We start from the raw sequence: 13,751 nt of genomic DNA, 5'->3' as shown, positions 1-13,751 counted from the left end.
TGATAATGGTCTGGGAAAAGAAGCAGAAGATGGCCCAAGCACCTAGGTCCCTTCTACCCTAATTAAGAACTGGCTGAAGATCCAGGCTCCTTTCATCCAGACATCTGTGGAGTATACCTGCAGAAGGAAGATCTCTCTCTCTTTCTCTGTATGTGTACGTGTGTGTCTCTCTTTTTCTCTTAGTCTAATTTTAATAACTTTTTAAAAGTGATACTACACATGATTATGTAATTTTCAAAGTGCTTTTCTTACAGTTGGTCTCGAATCTCATTATATAAATGATGGCTTATGCAAACCTTCAGCAAAGAGCAAGATAATACAAATTCTAGAATATAAAAGTTTATTTGCTTTCAATTTCTGAACACTTTACATCATCATAAACAAAAAGAATAGCTATTGGTTCAGTATATACTAGTTTGAATTATTTACTACATATTCATTTACTATTTCAGAAACTCTAGAAGTTATGAGTCACACGGACAAGGAGGGGAATGAGATGTTTTGCAAAAATATCTAAAAACTCAGGTAGTTTGGTTGCAGAACTGCACTTTTGACTGATCTGTCTCATTCTTGAATAAATATTACATGTGGGCAGAAAAAGGCTGATAACGTAAAAATTAAATGAAACAAGTCAAACCTTAATGTGGTTTTGAGTTACAAATGCTCCTAGGGTAACACTGGGAAGTTCAGACAGATGTCCAATATACAATAGTAATCCATGAAGCTCATCAACCAAGACTGAGGGAAGCTGAGCCTCCAAGGCCTCATAGGGATGGACAGGAGCACGACTCTCGGCATCTTGTACTTTCAGGTATCTGAAAAAAAAATCAGGTATAATAAACCACAAGAGTATGGAAAATACACACAGAAATTCATGCCATAATCAAAATATTTATCCTACCTGAAGATAAAAACCTTAACATAATGGAGAAACATTACACAGTGCTGTCTAATGTTGTCTGCCTTGTCATGCACAGTTGATATCTTCCCTGAAACCAAAATAAACAATGTTAATCATAATTTACATAATTACCAAGAGTTGATGACAAAAAGACTTCATAAGCCAGATTAACAGCAATTGTCTATCTTGAAACTTTCTATTGGTACTTGCCCATATCACTCTTCAAAAGCTACTCTTATTAAGGTCACCAATTAAATCAATTTTGTGCAAACTAATGGATATTATCTGTCCTCAGATAACTTGCTCTTAGGTGTAGCAGTAGATATATACAACTTTGGTGAGGTCACTTCCTGCAGGTCTTCCTAACCTGCTAATTTGTCTTTCTCATACTTCTTTGCTGGTTCCTCTTCAACTTTATTACTAACAGGAGGCCTCTTCAGATTCAGTCTGAGATCTTTCCTCCCCATACATGTCTTCTTACATGTGTGATCTCTTTAGTTCTTTTATTAATCCATGATAAGGACTTGAAAAAGTTTATCTATACTTCATACTTCTTTGTACTCCAGACCTTGCATGTCGATCAATATAACTAGCTTCTACACTCCAACAGTGTTGTCTGACAGATAATGCAAACAATGAACCCTTTGACTTTTTCAATACTTTGTCATGTTAAGTTCTCTCCATTTCATTCAATAATATCACCAGAAGCTTATGTTTTCCTTGATTCTTTCACTGCCTTTAAGCTTATTCATAATCCATCATAGTCCTACAAAGTTTATAACCAAATACATCTTGAAACTATCCATTTTCCCTAGACTGTCCTAAGTCACTGTACCAAACCACGTAACATTTCCTTTTACCCTCTTTAAATAAAAATCTGCTTAAAATTCCTATTGCTCCTAGTCAAAAATCCATGAAAAGCTACTAACTGTATTTAGAATGAAATCAAAACTGACAAGAGTTGAAAAACATCTTTTAGTAATTCTTTTGTTTCTCTCAATCTTACTCCATTCTATAAAGATATTATACATCTCTTAAACATCTATTCTCTGCAGGAATCATCATTTGCTAGCTATGATGCATAAAACATTGATGTAAAAGATAATTGAGACAAAAATATGTAAGAAATACAGGCAATAAACCTTCAACCTAAATTTTTTACTCATTTAGTTTTATTAGAAAGGCAGATCAGATTTACAAACAGAAGATAAACATCTTTCATCTGCTGGTTCACTTCTCAAAATGATCACAACAGCCAGAACTGAGCAGAGTGTTGGATTGGAAGTGGAGCAGCTGGGACATGAACTGGCACACATATGGGATCATGGCATGTGCAAAGTGAGATTTTGGCCAATGAGCCCTCATGCCAGACCTGAAAAGATCTATTTCTATATTCGAATTTGAATAAGATAACATGGCCACTACTTTGGCAAAACTGACACAAATATAAATTTCAAGTTGCTGTGTAAGTATCTACACATTAAACAGCACCAATGGCTTAATTGCTCCTTTAAGAAGTCATGACCCCTGCCATGGATTGAATATGGTTTGTCCCTTCCAAAACTCAGGTTGAAACATGATTTTTGAAGGCGAGGGCCTTGAAGCGGTTGATGGAGTGAAAGTTAGCTCAATGGATTTGTAACCATAAGAGCAAGTTGTTATAAGGTAGATCAATCCGTATACTGTAATTTTTGCAGCCCCTGTTGGCCACTCTTGTACAGGTTACAAATTCCATCAATACACGTTTTAATGTGGCATGAGGCTCCTGCTAAGTGCAGCTGCCTATTCTTGAATTTATCAGCCTCTAGAACAATGAGCTAACAAATAATCTTTCTTCTTTACAAATTATCCAGTGTTAAACATTCTATTAGAACATAAAATGATCTAAGCCAATCCTCCAGTTTCAGAACCCTCAGCCAATAAGACAGTATTCCCTTAAAAATAACTGCTGTGAACTTCTAAAGCCAGAATTCTAAGAAAGAATAAAAGGATCAGCTTTATCCATCCTAAATTCAAAAAGCACAGAAACAACATAAAACAAGTTTTCAGACAAGAAATAAGACAAAACAAGACTGCCTATTCCAGGGAAGGTAAAATCATATGATTGTACCCACATACCACCTGGAGAGTTTCTAACTTGTAACACTGGGCAAAAGAAAAAAAAAAAAAAAAACCTAAACCCAACCCACATCATTGAGTTGAGGAGACATTAAATATCATTTTGAAGAGGCATGAAGTTACAGGACAAAAGTGTCAAAGAACAAAGTTATTAACAACAACAACAAAAAAGGTTGGTGGTACACTACCTCTGGTAATGTATGTAAACCAACTCCCAAATCTTGGTCCTCAAAGTTTTTCAGTACAAATCTCTTCAGGCATGAGAAAAAACTACCCAGGACCATGAAAAAGCAATAGACAGCAATTCTTTTCAAAGCTAATTCAAGCTAGAGGATACCAGGTCCTACTAGCAAGAAACTTCATAATGCATTAGCATTGTAAAGAAACCTCAGATACTTCACAAAGCACTTATAAATTATTAGCATTAAACACAACACTGCTTTTGAAAATCCCTAACAAAATGTAAAACAACCTTCAGAAAGACTTGGGGATTACAAGAGATCAACAGCAAAACTGGAATAATATTTAATATCTAACCAAAACCGAGAAAATCCAGAAAACAGTCATGGAAAGTCTACAGCATTTACCACAATACAAAACATATACTACATATTCAAAGAAGCAGAAATCTGCATCACAGAACCTATAGTGAAAAAACTCATTCAGTACCCTCAATGGCAGAAATGACAGTGAACCAGTCAACTGCATTAAACATAGGTATGTCTACTTCATATATGCAAGATGGATGCATAGCAGGACAAACAGATGACCAAAAATTACATAAATTACACAGAGAAACAAGAACAAAACCCAAAAACCCACCAAGTAAGAGCAACACCAAAAGTGTTTAAGAAATAAGAAATCTAAGAAATTCTCAGGAGCCAGCATGATGGCTCAATAGTCTAATCCTGCCCTTTCAAGCAAGCACTGCCTCCCATATATATTCCTGTTCATGTGCCAGTGGCTCCACTTTCCATCTAGCTCCCTGCCTGTGGCCTTAGAACACAGAGGAAGATGGCCCAAGTCTTGGGACCATACAACCATGTGGGAAACTCGGGAGATATTCCTGGTTTGGATGAGTTCAGCTCTGGCTGCGATGGTCATTTGGTGTGTGAACCAGCATAATGAAGATCTCTCTGTCTCTTGCTTCTTTCTGTAATTCCGCCTTTCAAATAAAAATAAACAAACCTTTAAAAAAAATTCTCAGAACACAGAATATCATTCTGCCGCAACTAGAAAGCAACCCAAGGAAAATAGAATAAGAACTACATCTACCAGACAGTAAAAAGACAAACACAAGGACTTTGTGGGAGAAGGCTGAGGGCTATGCTTAGCTACAAGATTTTATTAACAAACTTCTTACATAACTACAGACCAGGACAGGAAGACCTACAGATAATCTTTAGTACTACTAACCTACCTAACAAACTCTCTTTAAAGAAAACAAGAAAAATATTAAAATGCTACCACAACAAATAGCCATTTAAACAAATACAGCCATCCCTCAGTATCAAGGGGCATTCCTTACAAGGAACCCCTAAGAACAGAACATATGAATGCTCAAGTTCCTAACAAAAAGTGCTATAGTCACTCTCGGTGGATACAATGTAATGGTTTCAGGCTAAGTGTGTTTTAAAAGCCAAACTTAAAATTTCCTAGCTGCACATACTGCCTAGGCTGCCTTGTACCTAGGAAAGTGTTAACAATGCTGGGATAAAAGCAGTCAGTAGCTGGTAGGCACTCTGGGTCTGGTTAAAGCCAAATTTGTGTTAACCACACCAGTGTGCCAGCATATTTGCTTCTTCATTTTTCTTCTTCTTTTTAAAATATAAGTGGGAAAGAGAGGAAACTCCAAGTCAAGGACATGCCATTGCAGTCTTGGGGAGGGGGACTGGTGGCTGTAGATATCCTGGAGAAGGGATTCTGGGGATGTATTAAAGTGGGAGCAGCTGATGGCATGTTTGATTTGGTAGGAATGACTTCTGGGGTCTTCCACGGACCAGGCAACTGGATGCGCAGATACTCAAAGCAGCTAAGAAAAAGTCCATTAGAAAGGGAAAATGGCGGGGGTTGGAGGTAGGTCTGGGTCAGACAAAGGCATCTGCTGATCTGGAAGACCTGGGCTGGACTAAACAGCAGTGCCCGCTACTCACAGGTGCTCACAAAAGCTGAGGCTGAGAGTCATGTTTCACTGGCCTAGGATGTAGTTCCCACTCATGAGTGTTAGAGTAGAGAGTGGACCATATCAAGCTGGCAACAGTACCCATCAGAACGCTAGAGAATAAGATCTAGGGGCTTATTCTGTAGGTGAATTACGGGTTTGCTTCTGAGGGACTGCAGCACCCGCCAGTTTATGTGGAGAACTGGTAACAGGCCAAGCCAGCCTGGACCACACAACTCAAATGACAAGAACTCACTGGAGCTGGGGCTGCTGGGAGGACGCCAGGCGGGGTCAGGCTATAGCACATACCAGCACATGCAAGGAAAGAAATGAGTGTAAAGCATGTCAAGTAGCACCACTGCAGCCCCTCCACACACACCCCCAACATGAGTGAGATCCGGGGCTTGAGGAAGACCAGCTAGGGGATCCTGGGGAACTCCCCTATTAGGGGGCAGTTCTTGCTGGGGAGCACAAGAACCAGGGCTGGGTGTGACAGGCCTTGCAAGGTTGCAGCACTTATTAATACAGGCAAGGTCAGGGAACAGGCCAGACTATGCCAAGCTACAGCACCTGTTGGCACGCACAAGCTCCAGGACAAGGTATGGGTTATGTGTGGCTGGGCTAAGTTGCAACTCGCCAGTGACAGCTGACACTGCAGGTGGGCCATGCAATGCTGGATCAAAGCACCCACCAGCACACACAAGAGCCAGAGCTGGCAAAAGGTCTGGTAGAAGAACTTGGGACTCCCCTGCTGGGCTGTAGCTCCTACCTGTGAATGAGAGCCAGAGCTATGGGTACCCCGGTCTGGGCAAAGCTACTGCACCTGTCAGCAGGCATGTGAGCTTACTTTAGGGGCAGGTCAGGCACTCTCACTCCACAGTACACACTGGCAGCAGTGACAGACAGAACAGGATTCAGGCCAGGTTGGGTTGGACCACAATACCCACAAGTTCACATGAGGGTTGTGGGTGGGACAGACTGGACTAGAGTGGTGTACTTGTTGGTGAGAGCTGGGACTGGGGGTGAACCAGGCTCAGTTAGACTGTAGCAGCTGCTGACGAATGCCAAAACTGGGGGTAGGCCATCTCAGTCTGGGCCATAGCCATCCACTGACACATGCAAGATCTGGGGCTGGGAGCAGGCCTGGTAGGGGAACTTCGGAGACTCTCTTCTGGGCTGCTGCTTCTACTGGTAAACATGCAAGCTGGGACTGAGGGTGGGCCATGCTGTGCTAGGCTGCTGCAACTGCTGGCACACACAAGTGCTAGAATAGGTGCAAGCCAGGCAGGCTAAGCCACAACACCAGGTGGTTAGTGCTGGGACTGGATACAAGGCATGTCAGGCTAGACTGTAGTACCACGTAGCAGGTATAAGACCTGAGGCTGGAAATATCCCTGGCAGGAGAACTGTGGGCACCCTCTTGTTAGGCTGTACCTATTGCAGCTAGGCCCAAGACCCAGGACTGGGGGGTGGGCCAGGACTTGTCCAGGCTGGACAAGACGGTGGCTAGCACCTGTCAGCATTTGTGAGGGTCAGGTCAGGCTGAGCTAAACCACAGCACCCACAGTTGTGCACAAGGGGCAAGATGAGATATAAGCTGGTATGGACTAGGCCACAGCAGAGGCTGGCACATACAAAATCAGAATCTGGGTGCAAGCCTGGTGCGGGTTTATTGGGAGTTGCCCTGTCTAGGTCATGGCATCCGTCGACATGCATGAGAACTAAGCCTGTGGTGGGCTGGCTGGGCTGCACAAAGGCACCTGCTGATTCACCTAGAACTGGGGTGACAGACCAAAACTGACCCTGCACTGGTTGGCACACAAGATCAAGTCTGAGAACAGTCCAGATGAGGTTTCTTGGTGGAACTACCCAACTGGACTGCTGGACTAACATCCTAGCCATAAAGAAAAATAACAGGATGTGTTGTTGGTCCTTGGAGTACATGTATCAGCACTGGGCCTCCTCAGTTGCTATTGTCTGTGCAGAAGATAGCACGCATAGATACATACAGAGGACATGTCAGCCAGCTCATCTAGGGGACATCAACAGCTTCATCAGAGGATGAACGTAGAGCAAGCTAGACCACTCTCCTTGCCAAGCTTTGCAGCACATTGCTGGGTCTGAGGTTGCACTAAGGTGGACTGGCTCAAATAACAGACCTTGGAAAGATTTTTATCACCCCTGGAGCAATGAAACCAGCAACTTCTCAGAACTATCAAAATCACTCAAGTAACACCCTGGGAACTCCTCCCCACAAATGATTGTACCCCATCTCCAGGTGCTGACATAATTTGACAGCAAGGAAGGTACCTTCCTCCCCTATGGACACAGGAGAAAAAAAAAATACCAGAAACATAAGTCCTCTGCACCTGAACCTGAATCTCTCCACCCAAATCAGAGGCCTACATGGGTATACATCACTTAATTATGTAAATATTATTAAGAATATGAAAAATAATGAAAAACAAAGTCAAAAAAGAAAAAAAAAGTCTATACAATAGATGGCTTCTATAAACCCAATACACTTATGGCTCTCTGTATAATAAAGATAGTTTGCTCTTACTAAAACAATCTACAGAGTACAAAAAAAGAAATTCAGAAACTGTCACAGTTTACAAAGCCAATTTTGATCTTTTTCCCTTCCTCCTGCTCCATACATGCTTCATCACAGTATTTACTCTGTGGTCCCTAAATGTTTTTACACACCTCAATATTTTTGTCCTGCCTGAATACTCTAAAATTCTCCCTTAATTTTTTTGTCTAACTGATACCTTCCTATCACTGAAGATTCATATCTAGTATCATCTAATGGGCACAAAGACAAAGCTGTTGGCTCCCAAAGCAAGTTATACATGCCCATGACTGCATTTTTTCTGTCTGAATTTCTATCCAAAACAAATGCAAACTCCACAGCATCATATTTTTTCCTCTTGGATTCACTATATTGAAAAAGTAAAAGTTAAGTTTTTGCTGATCATATGCTGAGAAAACAAGAAAAAGCAATTAAAACACAGAAAACTGACTGGCTGCGCTATGATCTTTCTGATTAAAGATAAATGATTTTCATAATATATAAAAAATACAAGGGGCAGGTAGGATGGCTCAATTGGCTAATCCTCTGCCTGCAAGCACCAGCATCCCATACGGCACTGGTTCATGTCCTGACTGTTTCACATTCAAACAAATTCCCTGCTTGGGGTGTGGGAAAGCAGTAGAGGATGGTCCAAAGCTTGGGACCCTGCATGCACATGGGAGACCCAGAGGCACCTCCGGGCTCCTGGCTTTGGATCTGCTCAGTTCTGGCCTGCAGCCATTTGCGGACTTAACCCCCAGAAAGATTTTTCTGTCTCCTTCTCTCTGCAAATCTGCCTTTCCATTAAAAATAAATAAATCTTGAAAAGAGAGAGAGAGACCCACGCCATAACTATTGTGGGAAAAAAAGAAGAAAAACAACAACTCAGAAGTCATTTCTGAACAGAAAGAAGGTAACTTACACAACCTCACTCTCTCACACACATACACATATGCACTACTGTGACCAAAGTGTTACTAATACAAGCTGTGTGCTGAGCACCATTAATAATATACACTGGGCTAACTCTTAACATATATATGGCATTTAATCCTCACTAGAATGCTTATGATGCAAGGACTATTACCTGATGCAACATCCATAATCAACTAGGAGTTGGAACTCAGGGTGAACATAAAAGTTGTAATTCTAAATTCTATGCTATACTAAATCTGCTAGAAAGAAGCAGCAGCTAACCTACAAAGAAACATACTGTCTTAACTTTGCTGATCTCCCTCCAGTTAATACACATAAAAAAGCAGACAGAAGAAGGGAGCATGCAGTCTAGTTCTTTTTTCGTTTACAGACTCTACTCCACTCCCTAGCTCCAAAGCAAGTACCAGTTCACTTGTGATGTTCAGTTTTACCTTTAAGAACTACAGATTTTAAAAAATGCCACTAACTCTCAGTCACAATGTCATACTTGTTCTGAACACCAAATACACCGCATCAAACTGGTAGAACAGCTTATAATACTGTGGCATCCCATTACACTACGATGTGTTATTCACTGTAACTGGAATAACATTTCCTTCTGGCTATTGAAGACAAGTAAAACTTACCAAAATCACAGTTGGCCTGTAATAAGGTTTCCAAGTTGTATAGCTGTTGCCTAATTAAAAACAAACAAACATGTAATGTTACAGTTAATTTTAATATAAACTATGTAACAACTATATGGATAATGTTTCAAGTCTATTGCACTGCTTCAGTATCTCTTATTTGTAGACATTTAATACTTTGCGGATGTTTATGAAATGGTCAACTTCAGGTAGTGAAAACTCTTAGGGAAGATAATTAACTTTGACTTCCCAAAAGCATCTACTAAAAGCTTCATTTATCTCACAAATTATTATTTTATTATCAGTGAGATACTGTTTATATAGTTAAAAAATTTAAGATACTTGCATGTACATTAACTCTAAAGAGGTTAGGATTACAAATATCAACTTAGCCAATTCTTTCAATAAAACACATTATAACACGTCACAGACACAGTGACATCTCTACTTAAGAGCTGATATGAGAGTGAGAAGGTAACTTCTACCTTCATTCTCGTATGAATGTTCCAATATCATTTTTTAATGCACTTTTGGATTACTGGCCCTAAACAACTGATTTAAAAAATCACCTAAATTACATTTTATTGAGATGATGGTGTTCATTTTTTTTTGAAGGTATACCAAAAATTTAAGGATGAGATGATGATACCTGGAATGTTTACAAATACTTGAGGCAAAAGAACAGGGGTTGGTACAGATGAAAGATGAGAGAACCTTGACGCTTATGCTATTATGCTATTCTCTCTTCCATTGTGTTTTCATATTTTCATAAAAACCTCAGTCGTGTAGAACACAAAGAATCAGCTTTCTACTCTGGAGGATCAAGTTTCAGCTCATTCTTTTAAAGATCAATGAAAGATTGTGAGTTTTAAACAAAAAGCATCTTAATCTTTTTCCCCCAAATTATAATTTAGTTCAAAATTTTAAACACTAGCATTCAATCTACACCATCAAATACACAAAAAAAATTCTGAAAATCAATAATACTTTTAAAAAAACTCATTAAAACCATGTCAATTAATGCCATAATGTTGTAAATGGTTGGAAATATTATGTTGGGACTTTTAATTGATTGGAATGATACTCTGCCGGCTCTACCTTCAGACCAGAGATGGTCTCACCACGAAACCATTGAACTTACCAAGACAATAAGATGCTGGACTTTATGCTTGGTAAATACCTCCAATGAAAGAAGGTCAACTGAATTTGAACTATGGAAATGCAACAAGATGGAGCAATCCACCTTGGGGGGAGGGTTTTGGGAGGGGCGGGGGAATCCCAGTGCATAAAAAAATGTATCACATAATACAATGTAATTAGTTTTAACAAAAAGGAAATGCAATAAAAATATATGTTAAAAAAAAAAAACATGATTGCATCAAGCCATTGCCATCTGGTTATTGTCACTGGAAGATAATCAAACGGGCAACCAGCAATCACTGGTGTTGTTACATTAGCAAACCTCCCAGAATTGGAAACAAACACACCTGAATAAATGAAAGAGCTCTCTGGAAGAATCCACAAGCGCTGTTTCAGTGACCCACTGAATACCAAAAAGTTCCACAGTATCCTCCTCAAAGTTGGTTGGTAACGGATCGAGATTCAAAAATAATCTGAAATGAAAAGTCTAGTTTAATCTCACAAAAAGTACACTAAATATTGCCTGAATCAGTATTAACCTGCAAATACTATGTTACCTCACAGTCAGGATCTTTACAGCTAGGCTATTAAAATCTCACCCTACATAGTGAGTACGATGGTATATAGAACAAAGTAACTCAGAGGAAGAACCTATTTTTTGCATGACTTCATTAATGGTCTCCAGTTGCAGAATTTCTTTTTTTTTTTGAAGAAATATATGATTTACAATAAGTTAAATAAGCAAAAGTTATTCTGACCCACGTCTGGAGCATAATCATGTTAAGTGACCTCTTTTAAGGTGTCTAACAAGCCTGTAAGGTAAAAAAAAATGTTTGCTTTTTAGACTGAAATTACCTCAATAGATCCAGCCAAAATATTTCAAGAACAGCAACTTCACTATAGTATATATATATATATATATATATATATATGTATGTATGTATATATATATATATAAATAGAAGTTACTGTGACAATAAAACAAAAAAGCACTGAGAAGTTCTAAGGTACTGTACTCCATAGCAGGAAAGACCATTTCAGGTGATGAAGTAACATTCCTAACAAACAGAACAATAGCCTGATGGGGGGGCGGGGAAACAACCCCAGCTTTTCCACCTACCTCTTAAGTGTCCCATTGCAAAGGTAGGAATCCCCAGAAAAATGGTTTTCTCCTCTTGCATTGTCAACCGCACAAGAAAAGCAAGGGGGCTTGCACCATTCTGTCCCCAGCTCCAGCTCCAAGCTGTCGGTCAAGAGCGCAGACACACCAGCACAGTTATCCATTATCTACTTCCAGTTCTGAAATGCCTGTGGTACATGATGCTGACCAGCGAGAGCAGCTCCAGAGAGAAGCTGCGAAGAGACTCCTGGAGGCGGGACGGGCCGGGAAACAGAGGGTTACCGGACAAAGTTCCCCAAATTTAGGTCCTCAAATCCCGAGGAGCCAAAGCCTCAACACAGTCCCCTCCCCCAGTCCCGACCCCACTTTCCACCCGGATCAGGTAGGACTCCACAGCCTGGGACAGGCGGAGGTCCGCAGAGCAGCCCGGGCTGCAGCTGGACACGGCACCCTCCACCACCTGACCACACCGATCTCTGCCTGTGTTCCCCGGCAAGGCGGAGAAGCCGCCCGGGCCGGCTCTCGGAGGGAATCCGGGGCGAACGCCTCGCCGGCGGCCCGGAAGCCAGCTCTCCCCGGCCTGCCTCGGGGTCCCTCGCCAGGAAGCCGCAGAACCCCTTTCCCGCGAGCTCACACTCCCAGTTCCCGAAATCTGCCGCTCGCGATCCAGACCACAGCCCGGGATCCCGCGGGTTCCGGAGCAGAAACCGGCGAAATTCCCGCCACGACGCGCCCGCGCTCCGAGAGGGCGGAGCCACGGCGCACAGCTCGCAAGTCTCGCGAGAATCTGCCGAACGGGAGGAAGGTGCCAATACTCTGGGCTTCTTTTTTTTTTTTTTTTTTTTTTTTTTGACATCGTAGGCCGGAAGGAGGTGTCTTGAGGAGCCTTGTAGGAAAACGAACGGGAAACTGAGGCTAAGGTGAGGAAGGCCTGAGGAAGGCCTGAGGACACCGAGGTTGCTTTATGTCCTGGCGTGTTGGAAGAGTGTTTAACTAGAGTGAGTGCGACGGGGCGGCTCGTTCACGCCCAGAGCTGCGCCGTGCGGTCCTCACACTGAGGGCGCAGTAACTTTGGTTAGGATGGAGGGTGCTTTCTGTTCGTGGACTGTGGGCCAGGCCGGTGCAAAAATGAAGCAAATTCGGTGTTTGGTTTCACAGAGTAAGGTCAGGCGAACCTTGCTATGGCTATAAACACGGTGGCCCCCTTTCTTAGCCACACTTCTAAACGGGATACCGTCTAGTGAGTGACAGTGTTTCCACTTTCTTTCCAAAAGCGTTCTTTAAAATAAATTCCACAGACTTCTCATTGTAAGACAGAAATAACGCTGCAATGTATCCTCACCTTGGAATTTAAGAAAAATAACAGCCCTTTGCTCGTTCCTCCACGGCGTAGTCGGTACTGAGTTCAGTTCCTGGGCAGGAACTGGGGATAGTTTTCCTGTATTCAGATAGTGCACATTTTCTGATGAGTCCAATGACATGAGGGAACGACATAACATGAACTCAGTTCTGACCACAACCCAGGATTTTGTGGTGGGAGTCAGAACTGTTTTGTTGCTATGAAGCACAAGGAGACCTGAGACTTTGTTGAGGAGTGAAGCAGCTTTTTGATGGTCTGTTGGTGGTTATGTGAGTCCCCCACAACTACCTCAAGAACTAGTGCCTAGATAAGAGAATACTATTCCCTGACGCTTCATAGATAGTCTTACCTTTTCCTCTGCTCAAGCACTGAAATAGACTCCCTTTTCCTTAAGTGTCTAAAGTCGAATGACCAATTTGCTTGATTAAGGTGAGTAGGATCAACACAAACTACACAACTAATTTAAGCTAGTGGTTTTGATGCTAATTAATATTAATAAATAGAATAGCTCAAGAAGGCTAGCTGAAAGGTGCTTGATGAAAGGGCCGTTTCCAGGGTTTAGGACAGGTTTACCAGAAAACAAAAAATGATAGTGAAGAACCCAAGGTTAATCTATCACTAGTCATTCTTAGGCCTAAGGAGGAAGGGGAAGAAGAAATTACCAGAGGGCAGCGAATCTTCCTGCTATAGTCACCAGCCACTATTGGATAGCTATGCCTTCGTGAGGGAACCACTGCTAACTTACAGCCCATCAGGGAACAAACTTCTGATTTTAGTTTCTACCTAGTATCTCACACTGCCCCAAATCAACCTAAAT

At 41.5% G+C, this 13,751-nt stretch overlaps 2 protein-coding genes across 3 annotated transcripts in view; one reads left to right on the top strand and one right to left on the bottom strand.

Annotated features, from left to right (window-relative positions):
• The window catches only part of MMS22L (MMS22 like, DNA repair protein), a 117,321-nt gene extending 105,015 nt beyond the window's left edge, over positions 1-12,306 (bottom strand). The window contains exons 1-6 of the mRNA XM_004580365.4: positions 12,209-12,306; positions 11,575-11,821; positions 10,802-10,927; positions 9,315-9,364; positions 902-989; positions 638-815 (exon numbers count right to left, since the gene is read on the bottom strand). Of these exons, the coding sequence (XP_004580422.2) occupies positions 638-815; positions 902-989; positions 9,315-9,364; positions 10,802-10,927; positions 11,575-11,738 (606 nt within the window). The 5' untranslated portion in view covers positions 11,739-11,821; positions 12,209-12,306. The remainder of the gene's footprint in view (positions 1-637; positions 816-901; positions 990-9,314; positions 9,365-10,801; positions 10,928-11,574; positions 11,822-12,208) is intronic.
• A 105-nt stretch (positions 12,307-12,411) lies between these two features.
• The window catches only part of LOC101530015 (FUN14 domain-containing protein 1-like), a 338,383-nt gene continuing 337,043 nt past the window's right edge, over positions 12,412-13,751 (top strand). For both annotated transcript variants that reach the window (XR_009244949.1, XM_012925580.3), the window contains exon 1: positions 12,412-12,494. The gene's annotated coding sequence lies outside the window, so the exon portion shown is untranslated. The remainder of the gene's footprint in view (positions 12,495-13,751) is intronic.

This window comes from Ochotona princeps, chromosome 1 (genome assembly GCF_030435755.1).
Source record: "Ochotona princeps isolate mOchPri1 chromosome 1, mOchPri1.hap1, whole genome shotgun sequence".
NCBI lineage: Eukaryota > Metazoa > Chordata > Mammalia > Lagomorpha > Ochotonidae > Ochotona > Ochotona princeps.
Note: the sequence above shows the minus strand (reverse complement) of the source record. Positions and strands in the feature narration are given on the sequence as shown.